Genomic DNA, 27,554 nt, shown 5'->3' with positions numbered 1-27,554 from the left:
TTCGCTCCATTTATCACCTGTAGTATTTTCAGGCGTCAATGAAACGGCATTCGGTCGTAAAGCCTAAGGACTGGTGAGCCCACAGGGGGCGCGGAAGAGGCGCCTCACCCCTCCCCCCTTCCCCTAATACGGTATTCTTTCATAACGGCCTCAGATGGAGTGGGCAGCGAAGAGTTGGGGGGGGGGGGGTTACTGCGGTGAAACTTCGCCAACCCTATAGGAAAATCGTACGCGAGCATATGTGCCTAAGTACAGTAAAACTCTAGTTCACGAGCTTCAAGAGATATCAGGAAAAAGTTAGCTAAAATGAAAGTTCAGTTAACTGAAACAGCTATGTTAGAGCTTGTTATCACAAGCTAAAGAAAACATGAGGTTTTCACATGAAAGTTCAACCAATTCATTTGTCATGATGCTCATTTACATGTGAGTTCATGCTTTTTGAGCACCTTGCAAAGGATGCAGTAGTCCTCGACTGGACTTGAGCACTTAGGACTGCAGTGGGCACGAATTCGGTCACTGTGCTCGCATGTCTAGAAACAGGTGCTTCCGTATGGCACTCCAAGATAACCAGAAGCGCTTGTAGGGGTAAGGCTACCCGTCTTACTATGGCTTCGGGAGACTATGGCTATAGATACGGGTGACTACGAAAAATTATGTGGTCAATTCTGTCCATTTCGGTACGAATCACTAATTCTTCCAACAACGTAAGATTAATTAACTTTCAAAGCAACGAAGCGGGGTTGAAAATTCAATTAGAAAGTGGTAGATCGGTTCGAAAAACGCGCGATTAGACAGTTTGTAGCTTTGTATTTAATAGGTATTCGCATTTTCTGCTTACTGCAAATGCCCGAACTTACATATGGTTACATTCGGTAGGTGACCGATCTTGAAATCTTCAGGGTCTCAGATGCGCCACTGTGCCGTGTGACGTCGGCTACTGTGGGAAGACTCCCTTTCCCAATGAGGAAGCGATATAGCTCCTCGGAAATTCACTTCAATATATGGGGAACTTTGTCCTCCTCTGACGTGCGACGATTGGCAGTCTTGCAGAGCTTCAAATAGCTTCTACATACGTCATGCACGTCTCTCCTGGGATCTGGGCTCTTTGCAGCAGTGTTTGTTTCGCGCGCTTCCTCTTTGTGTCGGAGTCCTCAAAGCATGCACTCCTTCATTTCGGTAACTGAGAGATCCCATGTCGTCAAGGTGTCGCCCTGGCTCTCATACCACACGAGCACCGTTTCCGTCATGAAAAAGACGATGTTTGGCAGTCGGGCCGCCGCGTCCCAATGGTAGTAACTGTTCACTTGTTTGTTAGTGTGAGAGCCACTCGTCCACGTCCTCTGCCTCAGAGATTTTCCACCGAAAGTGCGAAGCCGGCCATTGTCGGTCGCTTGTGACTTTGGTCACAAGCGACCGACTATTGCTTCGAGCAGCCATAGCGATATTTGGAGAACCAATGAAATCGGTCCTACTGGCGGTGTAGCGCTCGCACAAAGCCAAAATAGCCGGTTGTCTCATCATCCTTCATTGTGCATAGGACGTCTGGGCGGCGACTGTCGGGGACAGCTCGGGAAAACGCGCTCTATTTCCGAGACCTTAAGACATCTTTTTTTTGCAATTTCCGTTGCACTGCCGCTGCTTCGTCCGTGACATTGCCACCAGCTCAGCCCTTCTTAATGAACATCTGGCAACGCACACGTCTTTTATCTAGACGCAAGAGTGGAAACAGGCATTTCACACCCTTAGGCGATGCGCTACGTCAGGGCGAGTGCTTCGCCATTTCAAACCACGTCTCTATTATTCTTCATACAGACACAAGAGCGTACAAAATAGATGCTGTCCTGCTCCAGCGAAACAAAGCGTAACAAGAGCAATTCGCGGCTGATGAAAATCGTGCTCCCTCTCCAGCTGAACGAAATTATACCATTGCTGAACTAAAATGCCTGGGCGCCGCGTCGCTTCGCCCCTGTTTATATGAGCTCCATATCACACTCGCTTCTAATCGTCACACTCTGTGTTTGTTATAGTTTCTAAAGAATTTATCCGGACGATTCGACCGTTCGATGTTGCCATCGCAGCGATACATTACTAAAACTGTCATATCTGGCAAGCGACATCAACGTGCTGGCGCTTTTTCGTGCTATGCCCGTCTCACCTTCCATCCACCGGAAAACACCAGATGAGCGACCAAAAATATAATCATTTGTGTAATACACTTCCTGGCGTTTGTGGGTCTTTACGCAACCATGTCCACAGACCTGGTTTCGCTCAAACTTCCAGATTCATGCTGTCACAGGATTCATGGCAAAAGCAGCGCAATAACACGGTAACACAAGAAGAAGAACGACGCAGGACTTCTCGTGTTGCCGTCTTTTTGTGCCGCTTTTACCATGAAGATAAACTAAATATCCCAGTTTTGAAAGCTCTTGCCGCCGATTCATCGATTGCCTCAGTGGTTGATTCTGTCTTTCTGACAGCCGCTTCAGGCGATAACCTCCAAGTTTTTTACTGCAAGATTAGGCTTTTTTTCATGAGACGTACTATACTTCCAGTAACCGGTGGTTTTCGCAATGCTGCTCACACGTTGTGTTCAAAGCTCAAAGCTTTGCAAGCGTATTTACTATGAAGCCATGACTGTCCACTGACGTTTTAAAACCATACGACCTTATCAGTACTCACTGTTTTTGTCCTGGCATGTCCACTAGTGTTACAACGTTCCTCGGTTCTTGCACGTCACGCAGTCATCGTTCCCCACTGGACCTTTAGAACCTCGGCAGTGACCATCCGAGCTTTTCAAGTTCGCGGCAATAGAGTTATGCGGCCTCCTTCCACTTACACCCAACGGTGACAGCTGATTCATTACCGTCCTGGACCGCCTAACTCGCAATGCTCAGACTGGAGCTCTTCCTTCTTGTGCTGCCTTTGAAGTCGCCTAGTTTGTCCCATACCCTCTCACGCCACGACGCACTTTGTGTTCTGCTCAGCGACCGCAGCCAGACGTTCTCATTCCATTAGTTCCATGTATTATGCAGCCCTTAAGCAACACCCATAAGTCCGCATCAACATATCCTCCACCAAGAAATGACCTTACAGAGCGTATTGACCGAAATCTGTCGGACATGATTCTTAAGAAATTTCGACCCATTCAGACAAACTAGGACGCTGTACACTTCCTTTAGTCACATTTACTTTAGCACTTCCCTTCAACACGCGCCAAGCCGCAGCCATTTTGCACCTTTTACGCAATGTGAATGATGGCGCATCGAAGCATTAGCAAGTCAGAAAAAGCGGCTACTCGTCTGGAATACATAAGTGGAACGCTCATTCATTGCGAACGAAGTGTTACGAACATATATTTCTTCTACAAACTATAAATAAGCGCACACTTGCGCCTATCCCACTATGTACAAGAATTTCCGCAGTGGCTGCCCCAGAGTTTCTTGGTATAGAGGGAAAGAAATTGCAGTTTGCTTGCGCACAGCGGGACCAAAACACAGGTAACAAAAACAATTATCACCCGCCTAGCCATGCGGCGAGCTGGTGCAAAAGAGATGACTTGCCACTTTCTATGAGGAGATACGGCAGCGACGGCGCTTCGTTCGAAGCTTGTCATTTCTTTGGCATGTGATCTCCTGGTCTGACGTAGCACAGCGGCCGCATTTCCTTAGTGTTCGAAGAGCTCGGTATCGCTATACGTGCTTTTGATGGATTATGAATATCTCAAATCACATGTGACTTTAATGATGGATGGATGGATGAATAAACTTTATTTTGGCCCCTCGGAGCGCGCCCTCACACTTTAATGATTTAAAATATTGGTAAGCCTAACTTCGACATATAACCAACGGCATTCATATTGATCATGAAAAGTCCATGTTTTTGCGTGCTTTTCGCACTTGAACTTGTTAATTGCGTGTGTTTTGCAAATAACAAAGTCAAGTTTTCATTGTTTTTACATTACACTTAAATTTCTATATATTTCAATATATTGTTACGAGTGATTGTGTTTATTTACAGATGAGGTGAAATGGCATTGGGAAAGAGCAGCGTACTTCTGGGACAGGCCTAGTCCGGTTCACCCAACCACACAATCCAAGCGCCGGCTCCACTACTCTTCTTCTTCTTCCGCGACCCGTACGCTCGCGCATCTTCGTTGCATTTCCCCCGGCGGCAGATGAAGCTCGCCGAGCGAGTTAAATATGCCTATGATGGTACTTTTTGAGGCGGGCTACGTGAACAATTTGCGTAACGCGCGAACGCCGGTTATTGGCTGTGACCCGGGCGACAACGTAATTCACGTCACTGAGACGAGTGACTATCACGAATGGGCCGGAATAGTTTGCTAGAAACTTCCGGTACAATCCTTTGCTACGAACAGGAGTCCACAGCCAAACGTAGTCGCCAGGAGAAAACTCTACGGGGATATGCTTGGCATCGTAGCGACTCTTGCTGTGTTCTTGAGAATACAATGTTCGAAGGCGCGCTAGTTGACGTGCTTCTTCAGCACGACACAACGTCTGAGCGATGGACAGATCTTCCTCATGCGAGAAAGGTAAGAGGGTGTCCAGAAAGCTCCGTGGGTTTCGTGCGTAAAGCAGAAAAAAAGGCGAATGTCCAGTAACTTCATGCTTGGCGGTGTTATATGCGTAAGTAACAAACGGTAAGACGGCGTCCCAGTTCCTGTGGTCAGCATCAACGTACATCGATAGCATATTCGTAAGAGTTCGATTCGTTCTCTCAGTGAGACCGTTAGTTTGCGGATGGTAAGGGGTGGTGTGGCGATAAGAGGAGCCACAGAGGCGCAAAATTTTTTCAACCACATCGGCGATAAATTGCCGTCCACGGTCACTGATGACAACCCGTGGAGCACCGTGACGCAATATGACCCGTTGTAACAGAAAAGAGGAAACAGCGGCTGCTGTGGCCGATGTCAGGGCGTCCGTTTCCGTATAACGAGTTAAATAATCTACGCACACTATAACATATCGGTGGCCGGATGGGGTCTTAGGAAGGGGTCCGAGCAAGTCGATGCCGACTTTTTCAAAAGGGGATGTCGGTGGTGAGATGGGCTGCAAATAACCTGCCGGGGCAGTGGTGGATTGCTTGTGGCGCTGACATGTAGCGCAGCTGGCGACGTACTGTTTTGTTGTCTTCCACATTTTCGGCCAGTAGAACCTCTCACGTAGTCGATGTAGCGTACGTGTGAAACCGAGATGACCGGATGTTATGTCATCGTGCATAGAACGAAGGACGACCTGGCGCAGGCTTTCCGGCACCACTAGAAGCAACGGGAGGCCGTCGGCTGAATAGTTTCTCTTGTACAGCAAGCCATTTGAAATTGTAAAGTGCTTGTCGGCGGAGTTATGTGCAGCTTCGAGCAAGGGTTTCAGGGTAGGGTCGCGTTGTTGCTCACGTTTGAAGCTGCTGGTATCTGGGAAGTCGGACAAGACAGAAACTAAATAGTCATCAATGTCATCGTCGTCAGCATTGATGTGTACTGAAGGAAGGCGGGATAAGCAGTCGGCATCCGTGTGACATCGTCCGCTCTTATAGGTCACAGAAAAGCTGTACTCTTGGAGGCGCAACGCCCAACGAGCCAGCCGGCCAGACGGGTCGCGAAGTCCCACAAGCCAGCATAGTGAGTGATGATCGGTCACTATTGTGAACTCGCGGCCATGTAGATACGGTCGGAACTTCTGAATGGCGAAGACGACTGCTAAGCACTCGAGCTCGGTGACGGTGTAGTTCTTCTCTGCTCTGGTCAGTGTCCGACTGGCATATGCTACGACGTGCTGACGGCTGTTGCAGAGTTGGACCAGCACAGCACCAACACCTAAGCCACTAGCATCAGTATGAAGTTCAGTGAAAGCGTCAGGATCAAAATGCTTCAGGATGGGTCCTGAAGTTAATAAAAACTTCAGCTGTTGAAATGCAGCCTCACATTTATCATCCCACAAATACGGTGTGTCTTTATGAAGAAGGGACGTCAGTGGGGAGGCAAGTTGTGCGAAGTTCTTAATAAATCGGCGGAAATATGAGCACAGACCGAGAAAACTTCGCAGGTCCTTCACTGTTCGTGGTTGCTCAAAGTTGCGAACCACTGCGGTCTTCTGTGGGTCTGGTCGTACGCCGTCTTTATCCACGAGAAAGCCTAATACGAGGGCTTGACGTTCTCCAAAATGGCACTTCTTTGAGTTTAAAACAAGGCCAGCTTCGCGTAAGCATTCAAGCACAAGTGACAAGCGGTGGTTATGCTCTTGAAAAGTCTTTCCGTAGATAATCACGTCATCTAAATAGCACATGCAAATTTCCCATTTTAGTCCACGGAGTACTGTATCCATAAATCTCTCGAATGTCGCTGGAGCGTTACACAAACCAAAGGGCATAACGTTAAACTCAAAAAGACCATCTGGTGTTACGAAGGCCGTCTTCTCTTTATCTGAGGGATGCATAGGAATTTGCCAATACCCAGAACGCAAGTCAACAGAAGAAAAATAGGAGGCAGAATGCAAGCAGTCCACGGCGTCATCTATACGTGGCAAAGGGTAGACGTCTTTTTTTGTAATGGCATTTAGGCGACGATAGTCTACGCAGAATCTCCATGAATTATCCTTCTTCCTGACTAGAATGACAGGAGCTGCCCACGGACTACACGATTCTTGTATGACGCCCTTCTTTAGCATGTCTTCAACTTGCTCAGCGATGACTTTCCTTTCGGAAGGCGATACGCGATAGGGCTTCTGGCGTATTGGTGGTGCTTGGCCTGTATAGATGCGGTGTTGCGTACGTGAAGACGGTGGCGCAACGGTAGACGTCTCGTCTTGGGCAAAGTCAAAAACTGAGGCGTAGCCTGCGATCACTTCCTGCAGTAGAGACCGTTCAGTTGAAGGAAGCGACTTGTTGATCATGCGGTCAATGCTGGCAGAATAGTCGGGGTACGAATTGGCGTGGGGTTTCTTTACGGCCGCCGACAGTTCAAGTGACCGTATGGTAAGAGTACTTTGCTCTTGAAAGCTTGCCAATTTAAGTCCTGCAGGCAGAGATATGGGCTGCGCGGAAACGTTCACAGTCCACAAATCGGCACAACCATCGACGGCGAGCACGAGGCAACGAGGCACAATAACGTTTTTCTTAAGTGCGTTACTGAAGTTCGGCTCGGCTAAACCATAGTAAGAACCCGCACAAGAACGTGAAGAGTTCACGCGCACAAACATTGCGGTATGCGGGGCCAAACAGACGTCTTGAGACACGGAAAACACGTCCGACCTGTCATCAACGGTATCTTCCGTCAACGGAGAGGGCAACACGGTACGAAAAATAATCCCACCACTACCACAATCCAGAGTGGCACCACATTCACGCAAAAAATCTATACCTAGAATGACGTCGTGAGTCGCACGTGCAAGCACCGTTAGTTCAGCTCTAAACGTTTGATTTCCTACAGAAAGTAAAACAGAACAAACACCAACCGGGCTCAACGTTTCTCCCCCTACGCCGCGGAACGTAGCACTCCGATTCCAAGCAAACATTACTTTCGTCCCAAGGCGATTTTTAAAAGACATGCTCATTATAGAAACTGCAGCACCGGTATCGACTAATGCAACAGTACTCACATTGTCTACAAAAACACTCACTTTGTTCTCAACCATTACAACACAAGGGGGTCTTGCGGAAGATGATTTTGCGGCCTCGCCCCCATCGGTCGCACCAGTTAGTTTCCCAGTGCTGGTGGCGTCCCCGAGCGGCGACGCGGGGACGGGGATCGCTGCTGGCGTGCGGGTGGTGGGGTAACGCTGCGGTCGGAGCAAGGCGAGTCAGCACGTGCTGCGTGTTGCCGTTGGAAAGAGCTCTGAAATGGTCGAGACTCGCCAGCAGGCACATAGGGCGTGTACACGTTGAATCGTGGAGCTCGCTGCTGGCGACGGTAGCAGTACCTAGCGATGTGTCCCGGTAGCCCGCAGTTGTAGCAAGTACGGGTGTCGCGTCTAGTCTCCGGCGAGGTAGACCTCGTTGGTTGATAAAAGCCGGGAGATGGCGGCTGAGGAGTAAATCGCCGTGATGCAGCTTGCCGGCGTTCCTGGTTTTCCAGTGGCCGTTCACTCCTTCGTTCGAACCGATCGGTGTAATTCGGGCGAGCCTCAAAGTAGCTCTGACGCATCCGAGGTACCGGTGGTTCATGGGGGCGTTGGTCGAATGCACACTGATGGCAGACACCGGCGGTGTCCACAGCTTGCAGTTGAGCAAGTTCTTCCTTAACCACTCGTCTTATAATCGAAGAGATGTCGTCCTGCGATGGAAGGTTGACACTTGCAATCGTGGGCACATTGTCAAGACGTCCAAATTTCGGTAGGATTCTCCTCCTCTTTAGCGCTTCAAACGCTCGGCAGTGGTTCCTTAGGTCGGAAGGTGTGTGTAGGTCTTCCTTAGTGATAAGAAAATTGTACACGTCTTCCGCAATTCCCTTGAGGAGATGACCTACCTTATCTTCGTCAGACATGGTCGCACTCACGATTCCGCAGAGCTTCAAGACGGCCTCGATGTAGGTGGTGCATGTTTCGCCAGGTAACTGAGCTCTGCGTGAAAGCGTTTGCTCCGCCTGCTTGACCTTAGCAGTCGAGTCACCAAAACACCTCTTCAGCTCGTCCACAAAAATGTCCCATGTGGTCAATGCACTCTCGTGGTTGTCGAACCAAAGAGACGCGGTGCCACCGAGAAAAAACACCACGTTCTCGAGCTGCTTAGTAGTGCTCCAGCGATTGCTGCGACTCACTCTTTGGTAGTGCTTGAGCCAATCCTCAACATCGTCATCCGGCTGCCCCGAAAAGGTCCTTGGTTGACGTTCCGACGTGCTGCAGCCAGCTTGTCCTGGCGGGTGAGCGTGTTGCTCATCAGCGGCGAGGTTGTTATGGCCTGCTCCTGCGTCCTCCATGTCTGGTAGCTGCGGTGGCAAGCCTGCCAAGCGTCTGCTCCGTCGCAAAATTGGTAGAGCTGGGTCGTCCAGATCGATGTACCCGGCACCTTCCACCAAACTGTTAGGAGTGATTGTGTTTATTTACAGATGAGGTGAAATGGCATTGGGAAAGAGCAGCGTACTTCTGGGACAGGCCTAGTCCGGTTCACCCAACCACACAATCCAAGCGCCGGCTCCACTACTCTTCTTCTTCTTCCGCGACCCGTACGCTCGCGCATCTTCGTTGCAATATGTTACATTGTGCTGATTATAGTGCATTTTGTATTTATCGCTGAGGAACAGCTTTGTTTGCATCTTTATCTTTGTCCAATTGCTTTCGTATTCCTCGTTTATTTATTCTTTGTATATATATATTGTATATTCTATACGTTGTCTTGCTGTACCTGCCCGAGGTGCCTCACGAAGAGTGCGCCAAGTCAGGAGACACTCTCTCCTTTTGCCCCCTTCGTGGGCATTTTTTGAAAATGCCCAAATAAATGAAATAAATGAAAAATGAAAAAGTATTTTGAATGTAACTTATTAGCAGCAAGGAATTATCGTCTCAACGCAGAGTTCGTGCGCGCAGACGACAGGTGCCTTAATGTCACGAAGTTCTGTCAAAAAAACATGTGGCGTTTTTTTTTTCGTTTTTTAAAAAGATCCAAATACAGAAACCGAGACTGGGCTGAATTTCACGGGAGAGTAAGGGGCGCATAAACATTTTTTACGTTTCAAATAATTGTAACAAAAATGTGACAATTCTTTATTGTAACGTGAACTCAACAAGGCAGTTTCAAATAAAGAATCAGCCAAATCCTGCATCTGCTTTAATCAAACTGAGCCAGATCCATTAAAGCAGCGCTGCGTGAACGATCGTGACCAAAACAACCAACATCACCGCATCCAATATGTTCCATTTGTGCCCTAGTTGCTTTCCTACCGTGCTTTCGTTCTGCAACTAGTTTTTCTTGGGCGAGTTGGCACGTACTGAAGGACACGACATTGTAGGGCAAAACTCTAATATAAAGAGTAAAAAAGCCTACTTTGCTACTCCTTTCTGGTTTCTAGTGTTTCTTTTCAAGTTTTGCGCTGCAGTATCATGTCCTTCTTTGACGAATGAAATGAACATACTGAGCACCGATACATTCCTTGAAGAAGTCATCTGAAACGGCACGGCATAATACGAGCTAAGAATAAAAAGACCTCAAGCGTACTTTGAAGGCCTCGAATCGATGCCAAGAACAAGAGAGTGCTGCCGACACTCGAGAATGGTGTGCCTGTTGCCTGGAAGGACCACTCGCTCTTGAAGTCTAGTCATCGCGACTACGCCCATGAAACAAAGGATGGCACCGACGGAAGCACAAGGATGGTGTTAATTTTGTCGCAAAATATTGGTATGTCGTTCATTCGCCGCGACTTAGACTTCTTTTACGAGTTCATTCAAGCCCAAATGAAATGTTCCAATCTATGAGAGCCAAATACAAATTTTGCTCCTGAATGCCGACGATAGTGGGATTATAGATTTTAGCCGCAATACAGATTTCAGGTATTTTGGTAACTTGAAGAGAACGGCAAAAAGTGTTGGAGCCGGCGCGACGATATTGCCAGTAGCGAGAAAACGCGTTTTCTCAGTTTCAGTTACAGTGGACTTGCCTACTTTAGAAAAAAAAAACATGGCTGATCCCTCCGTCATAGGAATAGGTGTAACACGAATGTGAAACGTGTCTTCACAGAGGTAGTCGAGTGTTTACTCTGCATTGTTTCGCGAGCGGGGCGACGACCTTTAAAGAGCGCCCTACGCGCCCTTCTCGCCATCTCGCTGGTTATAACGAAAACATGTGCCTCCGAACTCTGCGTATCGCCAGTGCTAAATGGTGTATATAAATAGCTCGCTGTTAATATGCTGAACAACGTAGGCTTTGTGGCCGAATCGTTTCGCGCCGCGCGCTGCGGAGCTAGGTGTCGTGGGCACGAGTCCCGGCGAGGGAACACTTTCTTCCAGTTTTTTCTTTGTCATCTGTTCGTGTACATTTTACAACGGTATATCCGTGACGGAAATGCGTCAGTGAAGTCTTGGTGGACCCCGGCATAAAACACTTTCGTGCTAAAAAAAAAAAACGCCACATATGTATCGCATGAAAGACGCCCTCAATATGCTCGCTATAAGAGCTGGTGACAGAGTAAAAACTTCTCGACCGTAGAAGGTAGAACACCGCTCGCTCGCCGGTCGGCCACTGGCCCGACGGTGGAAGTCACGCACGGGAACCTATAAGGATGCGCTAAGAAGTTACACGTACAAAATTATCACCGTTAAAAGCCTCAATATTATACGCGTGTCAATGCGACAAAACGCCAGGCCTGCACGGAACACACAGCAGAGCCACTACGAAAGCTGAAGGAGCGGCCTTTCGAGAGCCCGTTGTAAACTCTCTTTGGGCGTCTACTGCGAGTACAATTGCAAAATACCGACTACACCATAAATAATAATTTCGAAAGGTAGAGTAGCACCCACTATGCGATTATTCAACATTCTACGGAGAAGCGAGGTGCCCACGGCGCGTCTGTAAGGCATTATGCACTTTGCTGATGCTGTGGCTGATGTCTATGAAGAATTACGGCTGAGCTCTTTGTAATGGGGGGAAGCTTTAAATTAGCCACTCCTTACACAATTCTCATTGTGTGACGTCTGGTTGTCATTTTACTCTTCTACCACGCTATACGACATCGGTAAATGTGATTCGTTACCCGACATGGGGTCTTTTTGCGAAGAAATTACGATCACCGCCGTGGCTCTGTGGTAGAACACCTGACTGTCACGCAGCGCACTTTGGTTAGAATCGCTCCTGATCCTGGATATTTTTTTTTCTCACTGTGCGCGATAACGGTTACGGACACCGATGGCGGCGGTCGACAACCACGCCACAAAAACAGGCTGTTGTTGTAGTCTTATAACAGCTTTTGCTGTAAAATGGCTGGAAGACCTCCCATGTACTTTTGAGATGTGACACACGAGTGCCGCACCGGCCTCTGGGAGAGAACAGCACATCTTTAACACGCACGTCAGGCAACAAATGAATGTGAATACTGTTATGGCCAGTTAAAATGTGAGCTATATCTTTTAATTCATCGAATGGTTATCTCATTAATGCCGTCACAAATCGCGCAATAACCCCCGCTGGGATGTTTTTTTTTTATGTGGGGTGCTTGCCTGCATTATTCCTAAGGCTACGCAATGGACTTTCATTGCTTGGCTGAGACACCTAAGGTGCTGCACTCGAAATGGATAGCAAAACGGCGATAGCTGTGGCGTAAGGTCAGCACACTCAGCACGGTATTTATTTATTTATTTATTTATTTTTGTTACCCTCAATCCCAGAAGCATCACAGAGGGGAGCGGGTTACAACATGAAAAATACAAAACAACGAAACAAAACGCGCTATATTATGCATGAACAAGCCTGACGCAAATAAAATCTCTATTCGATGAAACGCAGCAAAAGTGAAACGCAAAAGATAAGGAAATCACAGAAAAATAATGAATGCAGTAAAATTACACAGTAAGAGCAACAAAATGTAGAATTAAGAGAAATGACACAAAGAAAAAGAAACGCCGGCATTTTGACACGTGTAGACAGAAAGTCGTAGGCAGGGGGAATAGATCGGATGACTAGGGAGAGCTATCGCGAAGTATCCATCCTATCTCTGTGTCTTTGTCCTGATTAAACGAATGCTCATTGTCCCTCGCCAAATATGGCTGGTAATAAATAACAATAAAAGAAGTGCAATTTTCTGCGTGCTGTCAATTCTCGCCTGTTGTCAGATGCGTGTCACATCACCTGATGTCTGCTCTTAGACAGCAATGTCTTGCCTTTGAAATGGAGATTTAAGGTCGAAGGTGAATATGATTTTTTTTTCATGCATACTTACGCTCTGTCTTGTTACTCCAACGAGTTTAAACTTTATTTTGGGGTGTTCCATTTCTAGGTATCGTAAGTTCACCTGGAAGTAAGCACAACTTATATCATTTTCAGCGCGCGAAATATCAGGGCGATAAGTTGTTCTTAAGCGGAAAAACATTATTTGCGAAGCATTTCTTAGCGAACCTTAGGCACTTCGGCCGTTTCTATCTACTTATCTGTCTGTCTAGCCGCCTACGTCTGGGTGCTCTCCTGGTCATCCCTATAACTTGTAATATACCAATATTGGCGAAGCAGGGGATCTGTGTATGACGAACACGATTCACTGCTCATGACATGAATAACGCAAACGCCTGTCGCGTATGGCATGAAATCCTTTCCCTTAGTGACGTGCGGCACATACCCGCATACCACAGATCGGGGTATGTGGGTACGTGCCACAGGTGATTCACAGTCTCAAAACAATAACGGTGAACATACGCATTGACAGGCAAGGCAAGTGAGGGAGGTGAAATCAGAACATCTCTGTAAGACGCTCGACTGCCATCCACGTTGTCCACGGGGTCCACCAGAATGACGCAGTGTTCTCTTCATTTCATATGAGGCTTGGCGATGGCCTTATGGTGACTGAGGATGACGTCAGATTGATTGAGATCTGCTTTGTGACCCGCGAAGAAGTCGCCGCTAAGTGCACTGGTGGCATACGGCTATACTACAGCAATGCGGACGTCGACCGCTATAACACACGTTGCCTAGACGCTGCGGACCATAGGTGTGCGCCGGGTTCCCCTTCTAGGAGCGCGAAGGCGGGCGAAGGTTCATCGCAGCGCCCCCCTCCCTATTAATTAAATGTATTGGGCAGACTTCGCGCCCCTCCCTCTTAGGTGACTAAGGGGGGCGGCCATCCCCCTGCTCCCCCCCCCTTCCGCACACCTATGCTGCGGACAACGTGTTATGTTATACCGCATGCGATAACATACCTGGCTGCAGGAACGAACAGGCAGACAGGGATGCCCTGACCACAGTGGCCAACATGAACGCAAACGACATAGTTAGCATGGCGGCCTCAATTTACTTGATCACCGGCAAGCCATACCGTAAAATGCCGAGCAAGCGACCCCCTCCCCCCTTTTTCGGGAGATCTGAAATAAGTGCCAGCGGCCAAGCAAGCGCCCCCGCCCCTCCCCCTCCTCTCTTGCGGCCATTTTTCTTTCAAGACGACCATCGCTTGTGTAAAAAAAACCACAAGGATGAGTACACTGTATGCGTACCTAATGTTTATGAAATTCCGTTGTCATGTGGTAAGTCGTATATTGGTCAAACCGGTCGCTGCTTCAATGGTTTGACAGTGACGATAAGGAATAAAACAGTACATAAATAAAGCATTTCATTAGATACATGGATGGGCATTTTCTATTTTTAGCGGCTCTGCCGCCGCCATCTTTAATTTCGGTCCGGGACCGAGCAAGCGCCCCCCTCCAAATCTGATTGGATTATCCTTCACCGTAGGGTGTGTATTTGCTCGGCATTTTACGGTATATAATCACGGCCAGCATCGGCGTAAGCGACGGCCTCGTTAATGATAACATGGACACCTTACGGTACATGGGGCGTGATGAACACAGGAACCTCTTGCTACTGTGACTTTAATTTCCTACGTCCACGGTAGACATTGTCTTCCCAGCCAGGACGAAGCACATCACTGCCTCACCCTCAGTAGAATTGAAATTCAAGAGAGTTGTAAGGTGGGCTAGTTGGTATGTATACACAGTAATAAACAGCGCGAACAACTAGAGACAAAATGGAAGAACAACACGGGACGAGCGCTGACTGCCAAATGAAACATTTATTACGCACAATCAGGCTTAAGTATCGCGAGAAGTTCGTATCGTGAGAGACATATCGCGAGCAGGTCGCCAACAGAGGAACGTGCCTGTCAAATCGGACATCCCAATAAGTACATCCCTTGCTGTACGCCTGTGGTGTACTCTATCCCACTTTCATATGACCGCGTGTATGTCGGGTAGACGGGGCGCTGCAGTAATGTGCGCCTGCGTGAGCACAAAAATTCTTTCAAAGGCCACGCCAGCTCGCACTTGTCGCTGCACTGTCGTGAATGCGGATGTGTTCCTTTGTTTGGAAACACCTCGTTTTTCTGTCGTCACGGCGGGCAGACGCAGAGGGAAATTGTGAAGGCTGCCCACATCAGTGCTCTGTCAGATACATGCGTCGCTCAGGCCTCGATTGCCTTACTTGACAAAGAGCTAGATTATCTGAGCGTAGGAAGATAGTTATTGTTTTACTGTTTTTTGTAGCAGGTTTTACCTTTTTTTTTCTAACCGGACCCTCTGGTACACGTGGTATGCTGCTCGGATACTTAAGCATGGTTGTGCGTGATAAATGTTTCAGTTGGCAGTGAGCGCTCGTCCCGTGTTGTTCTCCCCTTTTGTCTATAGTTTTTCGTGCTGTTTATTACTAAGAATTGCCGTTTGTCGTGGTCGTGGTGGTGCACAGTCCCGTGGGACTGTGCACCACCACGACCACGACATACGGCAAAAAAAAAATATGTTCTGCAAGAGGGCATAGTTTCTCCTTGCGCAAGCAAACGCCATAACTATATATAAGTCACAAAGGGCCACATACACTCAGGCAGTCTTCGGATACGATAAGCGCTATGCACTGACGTTGGTCTACTTATCACTTTCCAGGGCTACTAGCCTCGATGGCCTATAGCTCACGAACGCAAAATGTGACTTCGGACATGTCAATGGCTCTGTCGACAGAGAGTCAATCGACGACATGACCCGGCTAGCAAATAGGCTTATAGACATTGTCTTTGACCGGGCTACCACCTTCATTCGGCGCCACAGCCACAACAGTCACCTCAACGTACAGTCTATGCAAGCGCATGTGCACGACCTCTAAAACGAGGCTCTGCTCAGAGAAATAGACGTGTTAGCACTTTGCAAAACCTCGAGCAATGAGCCCACTACAATCACAGGATTCCAATGCGTCGTCCACTGCAAGCGGCTTCATTGCAGGGGCGGCAGCGTGGGCACATATAAGAACACGGCGATGCTCAGGTTCAACATAGGCCGCATCCAACTTCGCCGACCGCCAGACACCGAACACGCACAGACAAGCAGCGAAATCGGCGAAGTCTGCGTTGCCCACATCAATCACAATAACAACGACATTGCGCTTGCGTCATCTACGTGAGAACTCCCAAGAACCCCTTCCGCACATGCACACGGGTTCGTGAAACGTGCGTGCGCTCTCCATCATAACCGATATGTATTAGCTCGGCTCACCGCGTCTGGTGTTGCTAATACCTATGTTGCTGTTAGCATCCTTGCGAAACTGTACACTGCTGGTTATGTAACACATGTGCGACTCTTCAACATATATGTGTGTGCCATTCGCGCCTATCTTTAGCGTCATTTCGTAACGTCTCGATCGACATAAAAAATTACGCTACATTCACCTTCCCGCCGCATGCTTCGCATTACATCGATTGCCACGGTACGTGGGATCTGCCGATTTTTTTTCATTTTGGCTAATCAAAGGCACTTGCTTTAGATAAGATTTTCCACAATAGAACACCACAAAATATTGTTTTTTAAAATGCTTCTGTAAATGCTCATTTTCGCTGCTCAGTAGTGTAAGTTAATGTCCTCATTTTACATGCCTCTCCGAAGGTGTCCAGTTTCCCTCGGGCCAATGACATCTTTACTGAACGGCAATTGATTTTCGCTCTTGCCTCGGTCGCACAGTTATCATCCTTCTGCGCTTTTGAAACACAAGCGAGAAACAACATGCTTACTTACTGCGTTTGCCATGACAGCTGTATATGCAATTAAGTCCTCATTTTTTCTAAAGCTTGTCTGGTGCACTTTGTCGGAAATGACGTGAATCTCCACGATAAACAACTCAGGGCTCATGTCTCGTGCTTCTACCCTGTCTTCTGCAATGTCCGGCAACATGAAAAGGAGCAAGCATAAAACATGCTGTTGTCGGTCTCTGTAAACACTTGTTCCACTTTTTTGGGGACTTCCATTAAAATGCGGATATATTATTGCACAATTTGCACTGAAGATGAACATACAGTCATACGAGAAATATTCAACCTTGTTGCTCTGTAGTTGTATGCATACATCTGTATTGCGATGCTCGTGGTCTCGCACTTGCATTGTGTCTCAGTGCGGAATCTTGGACTCAGCAGGGTGGTAAATACAAATGCAACAAGAGTAGTGATGAAAGAACAGCAAAAACCGCTGAAAAACACTATTACGTTATGTGTTCTACAATTTGTAACAAGTGCATTTGTTGTGCGCCTCTTAGAAAAGCGGCTGTTCACGGGAAAAGCATAGGACCGACCATGGCCGCGGCAGTCCCATTTCGATGGCGGAGAAATGCTAGATGTCCGTGCATTTGTCGCTCTCAGTGCACACCAAAGAACCCAAGCGCTCGAAATTATCCGGAATATTCCACTAAAGCGTCTCTCTGAGCGTAAGCCCGCTAACAACGAAACCAACCAACCAAGTACGTTAGCAAGGGTAGGACTTGGTGACTGCTAGATTATCGGCTCAGTGTCAGAGTCACCCTTCCGGAGCATCCCTCGACACGACGGTACAGGATTCGGGCACCTACATAATCAGTTTTATTCTATTTTTTATATCCGCTGCACAACGAATGCATCTGTCCCGATGATCTCCAATTTATCCTACCCTCTGCGTGCTCGTTCTCTTTTACGCCTGCGAAAGTTCTCATTTCTTCATTCAATCCTTGCCACCGTCGGGTACGTCTCTCGCCTCTTGGTATCGGTTCCGGAGCGCTAACGGGCCAACTGGTATGTGTCCTTCAGATTATGTGGCCTGCCCAGGTCCATCTTTGTTTCCTAATGTCAGTTACTATGTCGGCTACCCCCCTTCCTTGTCGAATTCACGCTGCTTCCATCCTTTCTCTTAACCGTATGCGTGACATCTATTGTTCCATCGCACGGCCCTGCCATGGAGGTCTAGTGGTTATGGCGCTCGACTGCTGACCCGAAGGTCGCGGGGTTGAATCCCGGCCACGGCGGCTGCACTTCCGATGGGGGCAGAAATGATTGAGGCCCGTGTACTCAAATTTAGGTGCACGTTAAAGAACCCCAGGTGGTCGAAATATCCAGAGCCCTCCACTACGGTGTCTCTCATAATCATACCGTGCTTTTGGGACGTTAAACTTCAGATAATATTATTCCATCACGCGCTGCGTGGTTCTTCTCGAGTATAGTTGTTATCCTCCAAGTTTCCGCTCCATATGTAATTACTGGTGGTATACAATATTTGTACACATTCTGTATTAGGAGGAGGAGGAAGGAAATGAATGAAAGCCAGGGAGGTTAACCAGACGCACGTCCGGTTTGCCACCCTACACTGGGGGATAGGGATGAACGGATTAAAAGAAAGAAAGAAGATAGAAGAAGCCACTATCAGAGTACTTATGGGCCTGTCCATTGAATGCCTACAAGTGGTCGCTTAAACCAGTCGATCTTAAAAGTAGTAGCAATGTCTTAAGGACAGTGGAGAAATCACTGTCGTGACGGGATCATGATCTACGCATATTCAGGACAGAATCCTCCATCCTGCTAGCGAAACGCAATCTGTACAAGAAAGAGCTGCCACTACTCCTCCTGCTTTGCCTAAGCATCTGATGTTCTTGGGCAGCTGACTGGAGCCACCTCTGTGTAGGGCGTCGTCACCCGCCTTGACCACGTGTGGGACTCATTAAACATTGCAACATCGCCAGTTGCACCGTGCTGCGCTGCATCCTCAGCTAGCCGCCATGCTGCCAGATTCTACAAGCAGGAATTACCTGCGGCTACCCAGAAGGACACTTTCATTCTTGTTCGATACCACGAACTGTCTGCAAGCTGGTGTCACTGGTACATTTTTTTGATTTGCGATATACAGAGTAGAGTGTCACATGTTGCTGAAATATAAAACCACTTTATCTTTGATCAAATCGCCAGTTATGCCATTTTAGCCGTCCGATTTTTTGTGAGGCATATCTCAAATGACGTTTGCAACTTCGTGGGTAGTAAAAGACAGAACTTTAGTGTCCTGTGAAAAGATGACGCATCTGCGAGCACTGCAGTTCTTAGTGCTACTCTTCTTCGCCTTTCACCATGTCATCAAGGTTGCTAATAATATTATCCTCTTTACCTTTCAGCGGAGGTATTTTCGTCCTACCAAAGCAGAGTCTATTTTACAGTAATACAAGTAATGGCTAGGGGATGTGTTCAGTTGGTCTGTGCAGAAACTCCTCCGCAGGGGAGGGCAGAAGCGCGAGACGAGCCTGGAGATACGGAGTGGGGTTCCCCCGCCATGACACACGCGATTGGTCGCATGTACGTGACGTAGGTGCACCCTCGCAGGAGAATCACGCGCTGAGCATGAAACTACGTGTCTATCTGGAAGGAGGTTATTTTCACTTTACCACTACCATGGGAGGTTCCAGCGGCAGCGCGGGTACGAGCAACGACGGCGCGAGCGGCAACGGGAATGCCGGCGCCGACGTGCACACTCTGCTGCCAGGGAACGAAGGCGCGCACTGAATGCGTCGCGCCCGTTCCACCTAGTGCAACTAGGTGGAACGATTGTGGTGCCAGGGAAGCAGAGCGTGCTCGCGACACGACACGGTATAGCGTCCACGTTAGGTAGGCCCGTACTGCCAAGCGACGGAGTCGATTTGGGAACAACTTTGCTGGTGAAAGCGCTATGTTTAAAAGGATTTTTCTTGACCCCTGGCCGTTTTTCATACTGACCATAAAGCGACAATTGAAACATGCGTGGCAGCAGCCTCGTGAGGGTGGACTTGTGACGAAGGGCGTGGGTGGGGCACCAAATTTACCCGGGCTATCATTAAGTAAGTCTGGGTACGAGCCAAGCGTTAGGACCTGTATCGACGTGTTTGTGTAAATTCAGTAGTTGTGCGCATATTATCCGCGCATACTGTGGGCATGCACGTCGCATACACTGGCGTGTAATGGTTAGATCATGATCCAATGTAACGTGGGCACTCACGTTAAAGTAGATATATCATTTCTTTCCCAATGAAGTGCACACCATGGTGCGACGTCTACATATCATATGTAGACGTCGTCTACATATGATATCCAGACGACGTCGGCGTATTCGAGCAGTACTGGACAATGGCTTATGTAATGAATAATTAGTACCTTGTCATAAAAGCGCATAGCCAACAGTGCAAGCGGAATTGGCGTTGCTTCGAGATTACGCTTTTATGGGGTCTTTTTCCCAAGCACTTTGAATCACTGGCGTATCTTTGATTCTTTGCTTTCTTCAGGTCTTTTCGCTCATTAAGAACCCCGTCGATGCTGGCACCAGATTTCCTGTGACGCGAGCTCCTTAAAGCTTTTGCGCAGATTAGCAAAGTCTGTGCTTGCTGTCCCTACGTTCATATACACTGCCAATCAGCTGTGGTGCATAGTCATATACCACATGCTGTGTTGTGCTGGTTTGGGCAACACGTGAATGGTGGAAAGGGTTTGATGACGTACGCGACAACCAAATCTCGTTATTCGTGTTCTTAGCTCTGAATCGTACTTGTCGTACACTCTTGTCCTCTTATGCGAATTTTTGTATATACGAAGCTTAGAAGACGACCGTGTGAGCCCCCAGGCGTAGGCGGCTATATAGATAGATAGATAGATAGATAGATAGATAGATAGATAGATAGATAGATAGATAGATAGATAGATAGATAGATAGATAGATAGATAGATAGATAGATAGATAGATAGATAGATAGATAGATAGATAGATAGATAGATAGATAGAAAGGCTCAAAGTGCCAAAGCTTCGCTAATAAATGCTTCAAATTTACACATCAAAATGCCAGTGGATATTAAATATTCGTGTAATGGTAGACGTAAGAATGATCTTTGACGTTCCTTTTACAACTCTACACGAGGAAAACACGAATTATGAATAATTCGATAGACGTTCAGCTCGAGTATTTCGTAATTTTGCTTAATATGAAAATGAGGACGCAGCATTTGAACATCACAAAATGACGAATTCCACACTACTAAAGGCTACACTTAGTCAGTGAGTCGAATAACGGGCTTATGCATTACCTAAATTATTCTCACAGTTCTTTATCCTTCAATAAGTGCGCACGTTGAGAACATAAGGCATATGATAAAAGCTAGCTGGCTCGTTTTTCGGTACGTACACAAAGCTAGCGGAACAAGTCCAAATGTTCTTGGAGGAAAATGAAATGAAGGTGCACTCACTGCTTTCAAACTTACCGTAGTTTGACTCATATCGATCATCATATTGTGAAGGCTCAAGCACCGTCCCTGAAATATTATATATGCAGCATTAGTGTTGATGTTCAACACACGAGTATGTTGACGTAAGAACCTGATACAAATACACATTCGTACAGAATAGGGTGTACACTACACCTCTTGTACTCTGTTTTCTACAGGGAGACTTCTACTACACTAGTAGGTGTCCTGGTAGCGCACACAAAGGACAGGACAAAAATATAGGCTCACATAAACACGCAGAGCGCAATGTCTACGTGTGTCTATATTTTTGCCCTGCCTTTCATGTGCCCTACTAGGCAACCTACTGCTACCAACAATCCCCCATCGCATCCCTCGTGAACTTTGTTTCTACTGCGTTTTATACTTGACCAAGAATAGTACACATTTTTACATACGCCCTTGCACTGCTGCTGAATCCCACACGTCAATAAATTGAGACAAAAAGAAAGAACCGGGCAGGAGCTAGCTTACTACGAAAATGCGTTTTTATGAATATATCAGCGCCTTCCAGCAGCTGCACAGGGGTTGGGGTGTTCCCTTCTCGTGGAGGACGCACCAGCCATCCCAAGACTGCCTACAGCTGCTGGTAGACGGCAGATTTTTTTTAGAAATATTGCCTCACAAAGAGCGTACACATTTGCGTACAAGAAATGAACTTGAACATTACTCAAACAGTAGTGCCATGGTAGCAATAAGCGATTATTTTGCAGAAATGCAACCTTTCTGCGAATTTGAACTATAACAGTCCTATGTAGAAACAAAAATCTGCTTTAAAAACTTAAGCGCAATAAGCACGTCCCTATTTGATTCACTAAGTACGTTGACCATAGCCTTCCTCAAAAGAGTAGGATTAGTACGCGTTTGCATAATGACCAAGAAACACACTCTGAAGTTCTGTTGTCTATCAAGTTATTGCGTGCTCAGCGCAAGATAAAGAAAGCTGTGGCTCGTTGAATTACATATTCGGGTGTAGGGCCGTTCCTTATTCGAGGTGATAGCCTACAGAAATTTGTTTGGTAAGAGAGAGAGAGAACTTACGTTCCCTAAAGAGTCCGTTGTAGTTCTCATTCACTTCATATACTTTATGGAGCATTTGACCTCGCAATGACCGCTCTCTTTCTGGTAGAGGCTTTATCCTGAGCTTGCTGTTGATCACCCCTTCCTACGATTGAAATATTTTCAACGAAATCAGCTCCAGTAAAACAGAAGAAAGTATGTCCTGTCAAAAATCTCATGAACGATGCTTAAAGCTCAGCTGAGCAGAGCTTTTCAGAATAAGTGTAGCAAAACAGCACAAGTGTTCCCTCAATCAGCGAGAGGATATATGTGGGATATAGGCCATCGTAATGTCAATATTTTTAGATGCGAAGCATCTTATGGCGGAGCTCAAACGGTGTGTGGCGTGACCACCCTTACTGCGCATGTGCAATCCCTCTCCGAACACCTCCTCTACGAACCCCTTTCCCCCGCTCCACTTTCCGCTCTCCACTCCCATTTCTCACTCCCCACCCCCTCTCCGCTTTCCCCCTCTCCACTCCCTCTCCTCATTTAGATAAAAGGCTCGCGTTAGGTCCTACACGCTCAGTCACTGCGCCGGTGTCATCAGTTCCAACGTCAACGTCGGCGCCAGTTACAGTAATACCTTAAGGCCTGCCGAGATCGCATAGCAGCGGGTGGAGCAGCGGAAGGCTCGACGCGCCGAAGCGCAACGTAAACGTCGGCAAGCGGACCCCGAGCTCCGGGCTAGGGAAGCCCAGCTCAAACGGCAACGTCGGCGGGAAACTGCTACGGATGAAACACGGGCTCGACATGCCGAAACGCAACTGCAGCGTCGACAAGCAAACCCGGCCGTACGCAACGCCGACGTCGAAGCCAAGCGTCAGCGTCGAGCGAACGCGTCGGCTGCGGGCTGACGACGCGAGTCCAACGCCCGTGCAGAACACCTCGCTAGACAACTTCAACGCCAGGGCTTCGACGGTGCCGATGCCCGGTTCCAGCGCGAATTCCTCGACCGGAGCTTCGGGCACAGCTGCAACGTGTGCGGCCTACTTTGTTTCGATAACAATCTGACCGAGGTCGGTAGCATGCGCAACGAACGCCAACGGAACACGATCGTGCAAGTGCTCCGGCTTCTCATCGCCTCATGGTGCCCTTTAGCGGAGATGGTGTAATTTTTTTCATTCTCTGTATAAGTCTGAACAATGAGGTTTCTACTGCAGAATATTACTGGTATTGCGTGGGATTTTCGTATGGCACTACAATAGTACTAGCAATAGTGGTTGAGTAGTTATTTTTTTCTGACATTCACTATGCTCGTTCTAGTGACATTTGCTAACGCTCCTGCTTATAATGTTTCATCGTCAACGTCAGGATTGTCGTCTGCCTATCTTATGACCAGCCCAGGAGGAAGGCATCGCCCACTGGTCTCCAATTTGCCCTGCCCTGCGCCAGGCGATCTCGCTTTAAGCCTGCGAGTTCCTTAATTTGATCACAACATATCTGTCATCGTTGGCTAGCCTCCTAATTTTGTACGCGTTCCGTCACTCTAATCATCGGTCCTCATGGCGTTGTGTGACCTGCCAAAGCTCGGAATGTTCCTCTTAATGGTAACTGGAATGTCCTCTAGTTGTGTTTCTTTTTCTCTATTCCGCTTTGATCGGTTGCTTGGATGTTCCAAGAGGAATGGCACAACCCACCACGGGGGATCGGCCACGAATCGTGCAGCAGTAGGATTTGTGAATGAAAAAAGAAAGAGGATAATTCTAAAAAGATAATTTGTAGGTAAGCAAAAATATTATTTGTGTTTGCGGTTTCCCAATTGAATGCTAAGGAGATAGAAAAAAAAAGAAAGAGAAAGATTGAGTTAAATAAAAGAATTAAATAAATAATTAACGATAAATGAAATAAAAAAAATAAGTATGTACTAGAAATATTAGCATGGCAGTCTTTTTGATTCTTTTATATAGTTAAATACCGCCTTACATATGTCTCTGTTGCAGTGACTCAGTGCCGATACCCCCAGGGAGAGTAATGCCGTTACGGAAAGCTCCAGCCCTAGTTTTCAGAAAGGTGGTTCCAGAAATTTTTGCCTTAGATGTTGATATCTGCGACATTCTGTGAAAAAAACATGGCTGATCCCTCCGACATAGGGATCGGTATAACACGAAAGCGAAACGTGTCTTCACAGAAGTAGTGCTTATTGTGTAGTGATATATGAGAGCTTGTACAATGTCTATTCGTGTTTGACAGCTATAGCACCGTTTGATGTGGATGCACCCATGTTGACAGCATGTCTCTATCGCGACGACTAACGCCCATGATCGTGATTAAACCGTTGTGGTAGCTGACGGTGTGAACATATATTTGGACACAGCGAATCGTGAACCCCGCGTAAGGATGATATCAACAAGCTCATAATCAACACTGGTACCCGGTATGCACTTCTTCAAAGCGTCGTCAATTAAGGAGAGAAACGGCATGGCGTGCGCTTTCTAGTAATGGGTAGCGTACGCCTGTGCTCATGCATACATAACACACACTGCGCTTCAGCAACAAGGGAGGTAGAGGTTCGTAGCCTGAGCCGCAAACGCGTGCGTCCCGCTGGCCTCTGTCTCGCAGGCGCTGCTCTCACTCCACCAAGGCACGACATTCGCCCGTCGAAATCGCGTCCTTTCTGCGACGCATATTGTAGCAGTTTTGTTAGTCGGTGCTCTCGCAATTGAAGCAGTCGGCGGCGGAGAAATCCCGATGGTGCACGTGAAAGCTGCACTACTCCGATGAGCCGACGCACGCTAACACGAAGCCCAAAGGCAAAGAACGTAACTGCGTCAAGGGTGCCTCGGCGACGCCAGCGCGGCCAGTCTAGCTCTCTGGTATCGAGACGCTTTTACCATGACCTCCGATATCGCATGCAATCTCGGAGTAAGCGCTAGTAAGTGTCGATCGTGAAGCATTACTTCTTTTCACATCTCACAGACGGCGGCACCGTCCCGCTCCGCCCGCCGCGAAAGAGAATGTGTGAAAGATATAAGGCGTGTTCGCGCCGTGTCTACCATCTCTCGAGTTAGCTTAGTCGGTAGCGCGTCAGGCGCTTGCCGTCGTGGCCGCAACGTCGTAGGTTCGATTCCCAGCGGGTGTATCTTTTTCTTGGCTTTTTTCTTTCTCACCCGTTAGCGTCCATTTTATCAACGTCATATCCGTGACGGATGTACTTGGTGGACCCCGGCATAAAACACTTTCGTGTTAAAAAAATGCTCTATGGTTTCTGCTTGCGAACATGAACAACACTGAGGGGAAGGAACAAAACCAGGCCTGTGTAAATAAAATTTAAAGAGGGAATTCTGCATCGCAATCTAGTTAATGTAACTTCTAATTGTCTTGTGCCACACCATCAGCTATGCCATGGAAACCTAAGGCACGGAGAAAGAAGTATTTGAGGAGGAGAATCTCTCGGCCGCGGCCGCGAGATCGAGGGAGTCGCCGCCTGGCGGCTTCTGGCTACCACGCCTAGTGTGGATTGCTCCATGCGTCGTCTGCTACCCACGTTGTGTTTGCATGTGCGCGTACTTCATGCAGGTCCTCAAAAGGCGGTTTGTTTATTTGCGTTAGTGCAACTTTAACCACTCGTACGTATGCCTAGCACGATGTAAAGAAGCATTTGGCCTTGATCAGCTGTATAGGTAGTATAATAAGATAAGTGAGTGCACTTGTCGAGAGTGCTGCGTGTGGTCGTCGTACCCTCCGTTCGCGAGAGTCATATCAACGTAGCTGTCGCTCTGTGGTCCAAGCGCATTGCAAAGTGCACTTGGTGTTGTCCTAAAGATGAGAAGTATTAAATCTCATGTGAATATAGCCTTTTAGCGGCTAGGTGGTAAAAAAAAAGGCTCTCATGCACTTGCGTATTGTGGTTAGGTGTATAACTTCGGGACTGTCGTTTATAGGTTACGCGACGAGCTTTTGTTGTGTACGGTCCTGGTCCCACCACAAAGAAACATTTCTGTCAAGTCAGATCTGACACTTCGGTACTTAAATTGTCCCCTAATAAGAACAGCAAATGGAATGACACGGAAATCGCAAAACTGAGTTGCCTTGCGCAGTTATAACTTGTGGCGAAATGTATACAAATACACCCGTTATTCATATTAAGGTACGCGTTAAAGAACCCCGATGGTCAACATTATTCCAAACGGCGTACTTTACATTTATGTCGTAGTAATTTCACGCAAGCCACTTTTTTTTTTCTTTGCATTGCCTTGAGCGTTTGTGTTGTGTTGTTATAGCAGATTGACGGAAGGCAGCGGACATCATTCGCACGAAAAAACGTACTTTGGTCACGTGAAATAACCGGGCCTTTATTCCATTACTGTCGTGCAAGTAATCAATCGAAGAAAGTTCCGTGCTGTACAGTTACCTTTGTGTACTGTTACTGGAATTCTCTATCAGCCACGTAGCTTTCCTCAGTAAACCTATCAACTGTCCTACATTTCATGCAGAACTGAATAAGAAATGCGGATGAATATTTGAGCACGCAGTACACATTGTGCTACTTGCACTCATTGTGTAGGAATACGGGCTTTCTTTTTGTTGGGGGGTATCCAGATGAACAAGTAAATACCTAATTCAGTCGCGCTACAGCAGTTCGTAGTAGGTGGAACACAAGCTAAACATGTACAAATAAAACAGGAAAACGTCATCCATTGCGAAAACGCCGACTGTTGCCGAAGGCGAGCAACCCGTTCGTTGGCAGAATGCGCTTCTCTCACTAGTAATAGTAACGTTCGGCGCGCTTCGCGCATTAATTTGGGAATGAAGAGTGCACATATTACCAGAAAGCTGCAGTCAACGCATTTTGTTTGCCGGAAATCGGGTCAAATCGCTCACAAGGAAGCGCTGTTGTGCGCGTTTGTATACGCGCCGACAACCGCCTATCCGCACTTGCGCGGCGACGGTGCTGCCACCTGTAGCCCGATCTCGCGGCGAATAGCGTCACGGCGTAATGCGGTTTACGCCAAATCACGACAGATGACGCTTTCGGCCTGTTGCCATTAGGGTAGTTGCCATCTGTTACATGCTCTTCTATGGACGCGACGCATAAAAATCGTGATAGCGCCTCGTACAATGTAAAATTTTCAATATTTCTGTCTGTAACATAAATAGGCAGATATGACAGATATTTTAGCTGCAGTTACTAATCGATACTGCCAGAATCATAGGCCGTACAGCGCTTGAAACGAACTGCTAGTAGTGGCTCCTGAGCAGACGACGCCTGACCCCGCATGCACGCGCCCCTCGCTGCTCGCTCGCATGTTGTGCGCGCGCATGCGTAGGTGGCCTTGGGAGGGAAAGT

General features: G+C 47.6%; 1 protein-coding gene across 2 annotated transcripts in view; it reads right to left on the bottom strand.

The window, feature by feature from the left end:
• Window positions 1-27,554, bottom strand: part of LOC119390618 (venom metalloproteinase antarease-like TtrivMP_A) — a 102,996-nt gene that overhangs the window by 37,076 nt on the left and 38,366 nt on the right. For both annotated transcript variants that reach the window (XM_037658223.1, XM_049414880.1), the window contains exons 4-7: window positions 22,247-22,370; window positions 21,185-21,235; window positions 16,695-16,831; window positions 12,878-12,949 (exon numbers count right to left, since the gene is read on the bottom strand). In XM_037658223.1, the coding sequence (XP_037514151.1) occupies window positions 12,878-12,949; window positions 16,695-16,831; window positions 21,185-21,235; window positions 22,247-22,370 (384 nt within the window). The remainder of the gene's footprint in view (window positions 1-12,877; window positions 12,950-16,694; window positions 16,832-21,184; window positions 21,236-22,246; window positions 22,371-27,554) is intronic.

The sequence above is a fragment of the Rhipicephalus sanguineus genome, chromosome 4, assembly GCF_013339695.2.
Source record: "Rhipicephalus sanguineus isolate Rsan-2018 chromosome 4, BIME_Rsan_1.4, whole genome shotgun sequence".
NCBI lineage: Eukaryota > Metazoa > Arthropoda > Arachnida > Ixodida > Ixodidae > Rhipicephalus > Rhipicephalus sanguineus.
The sequence above is the reverse complement of the archived record's forward strand: the minus strand, read 5'-3'. Positions and strand labels throughout refer to the sequence as shown.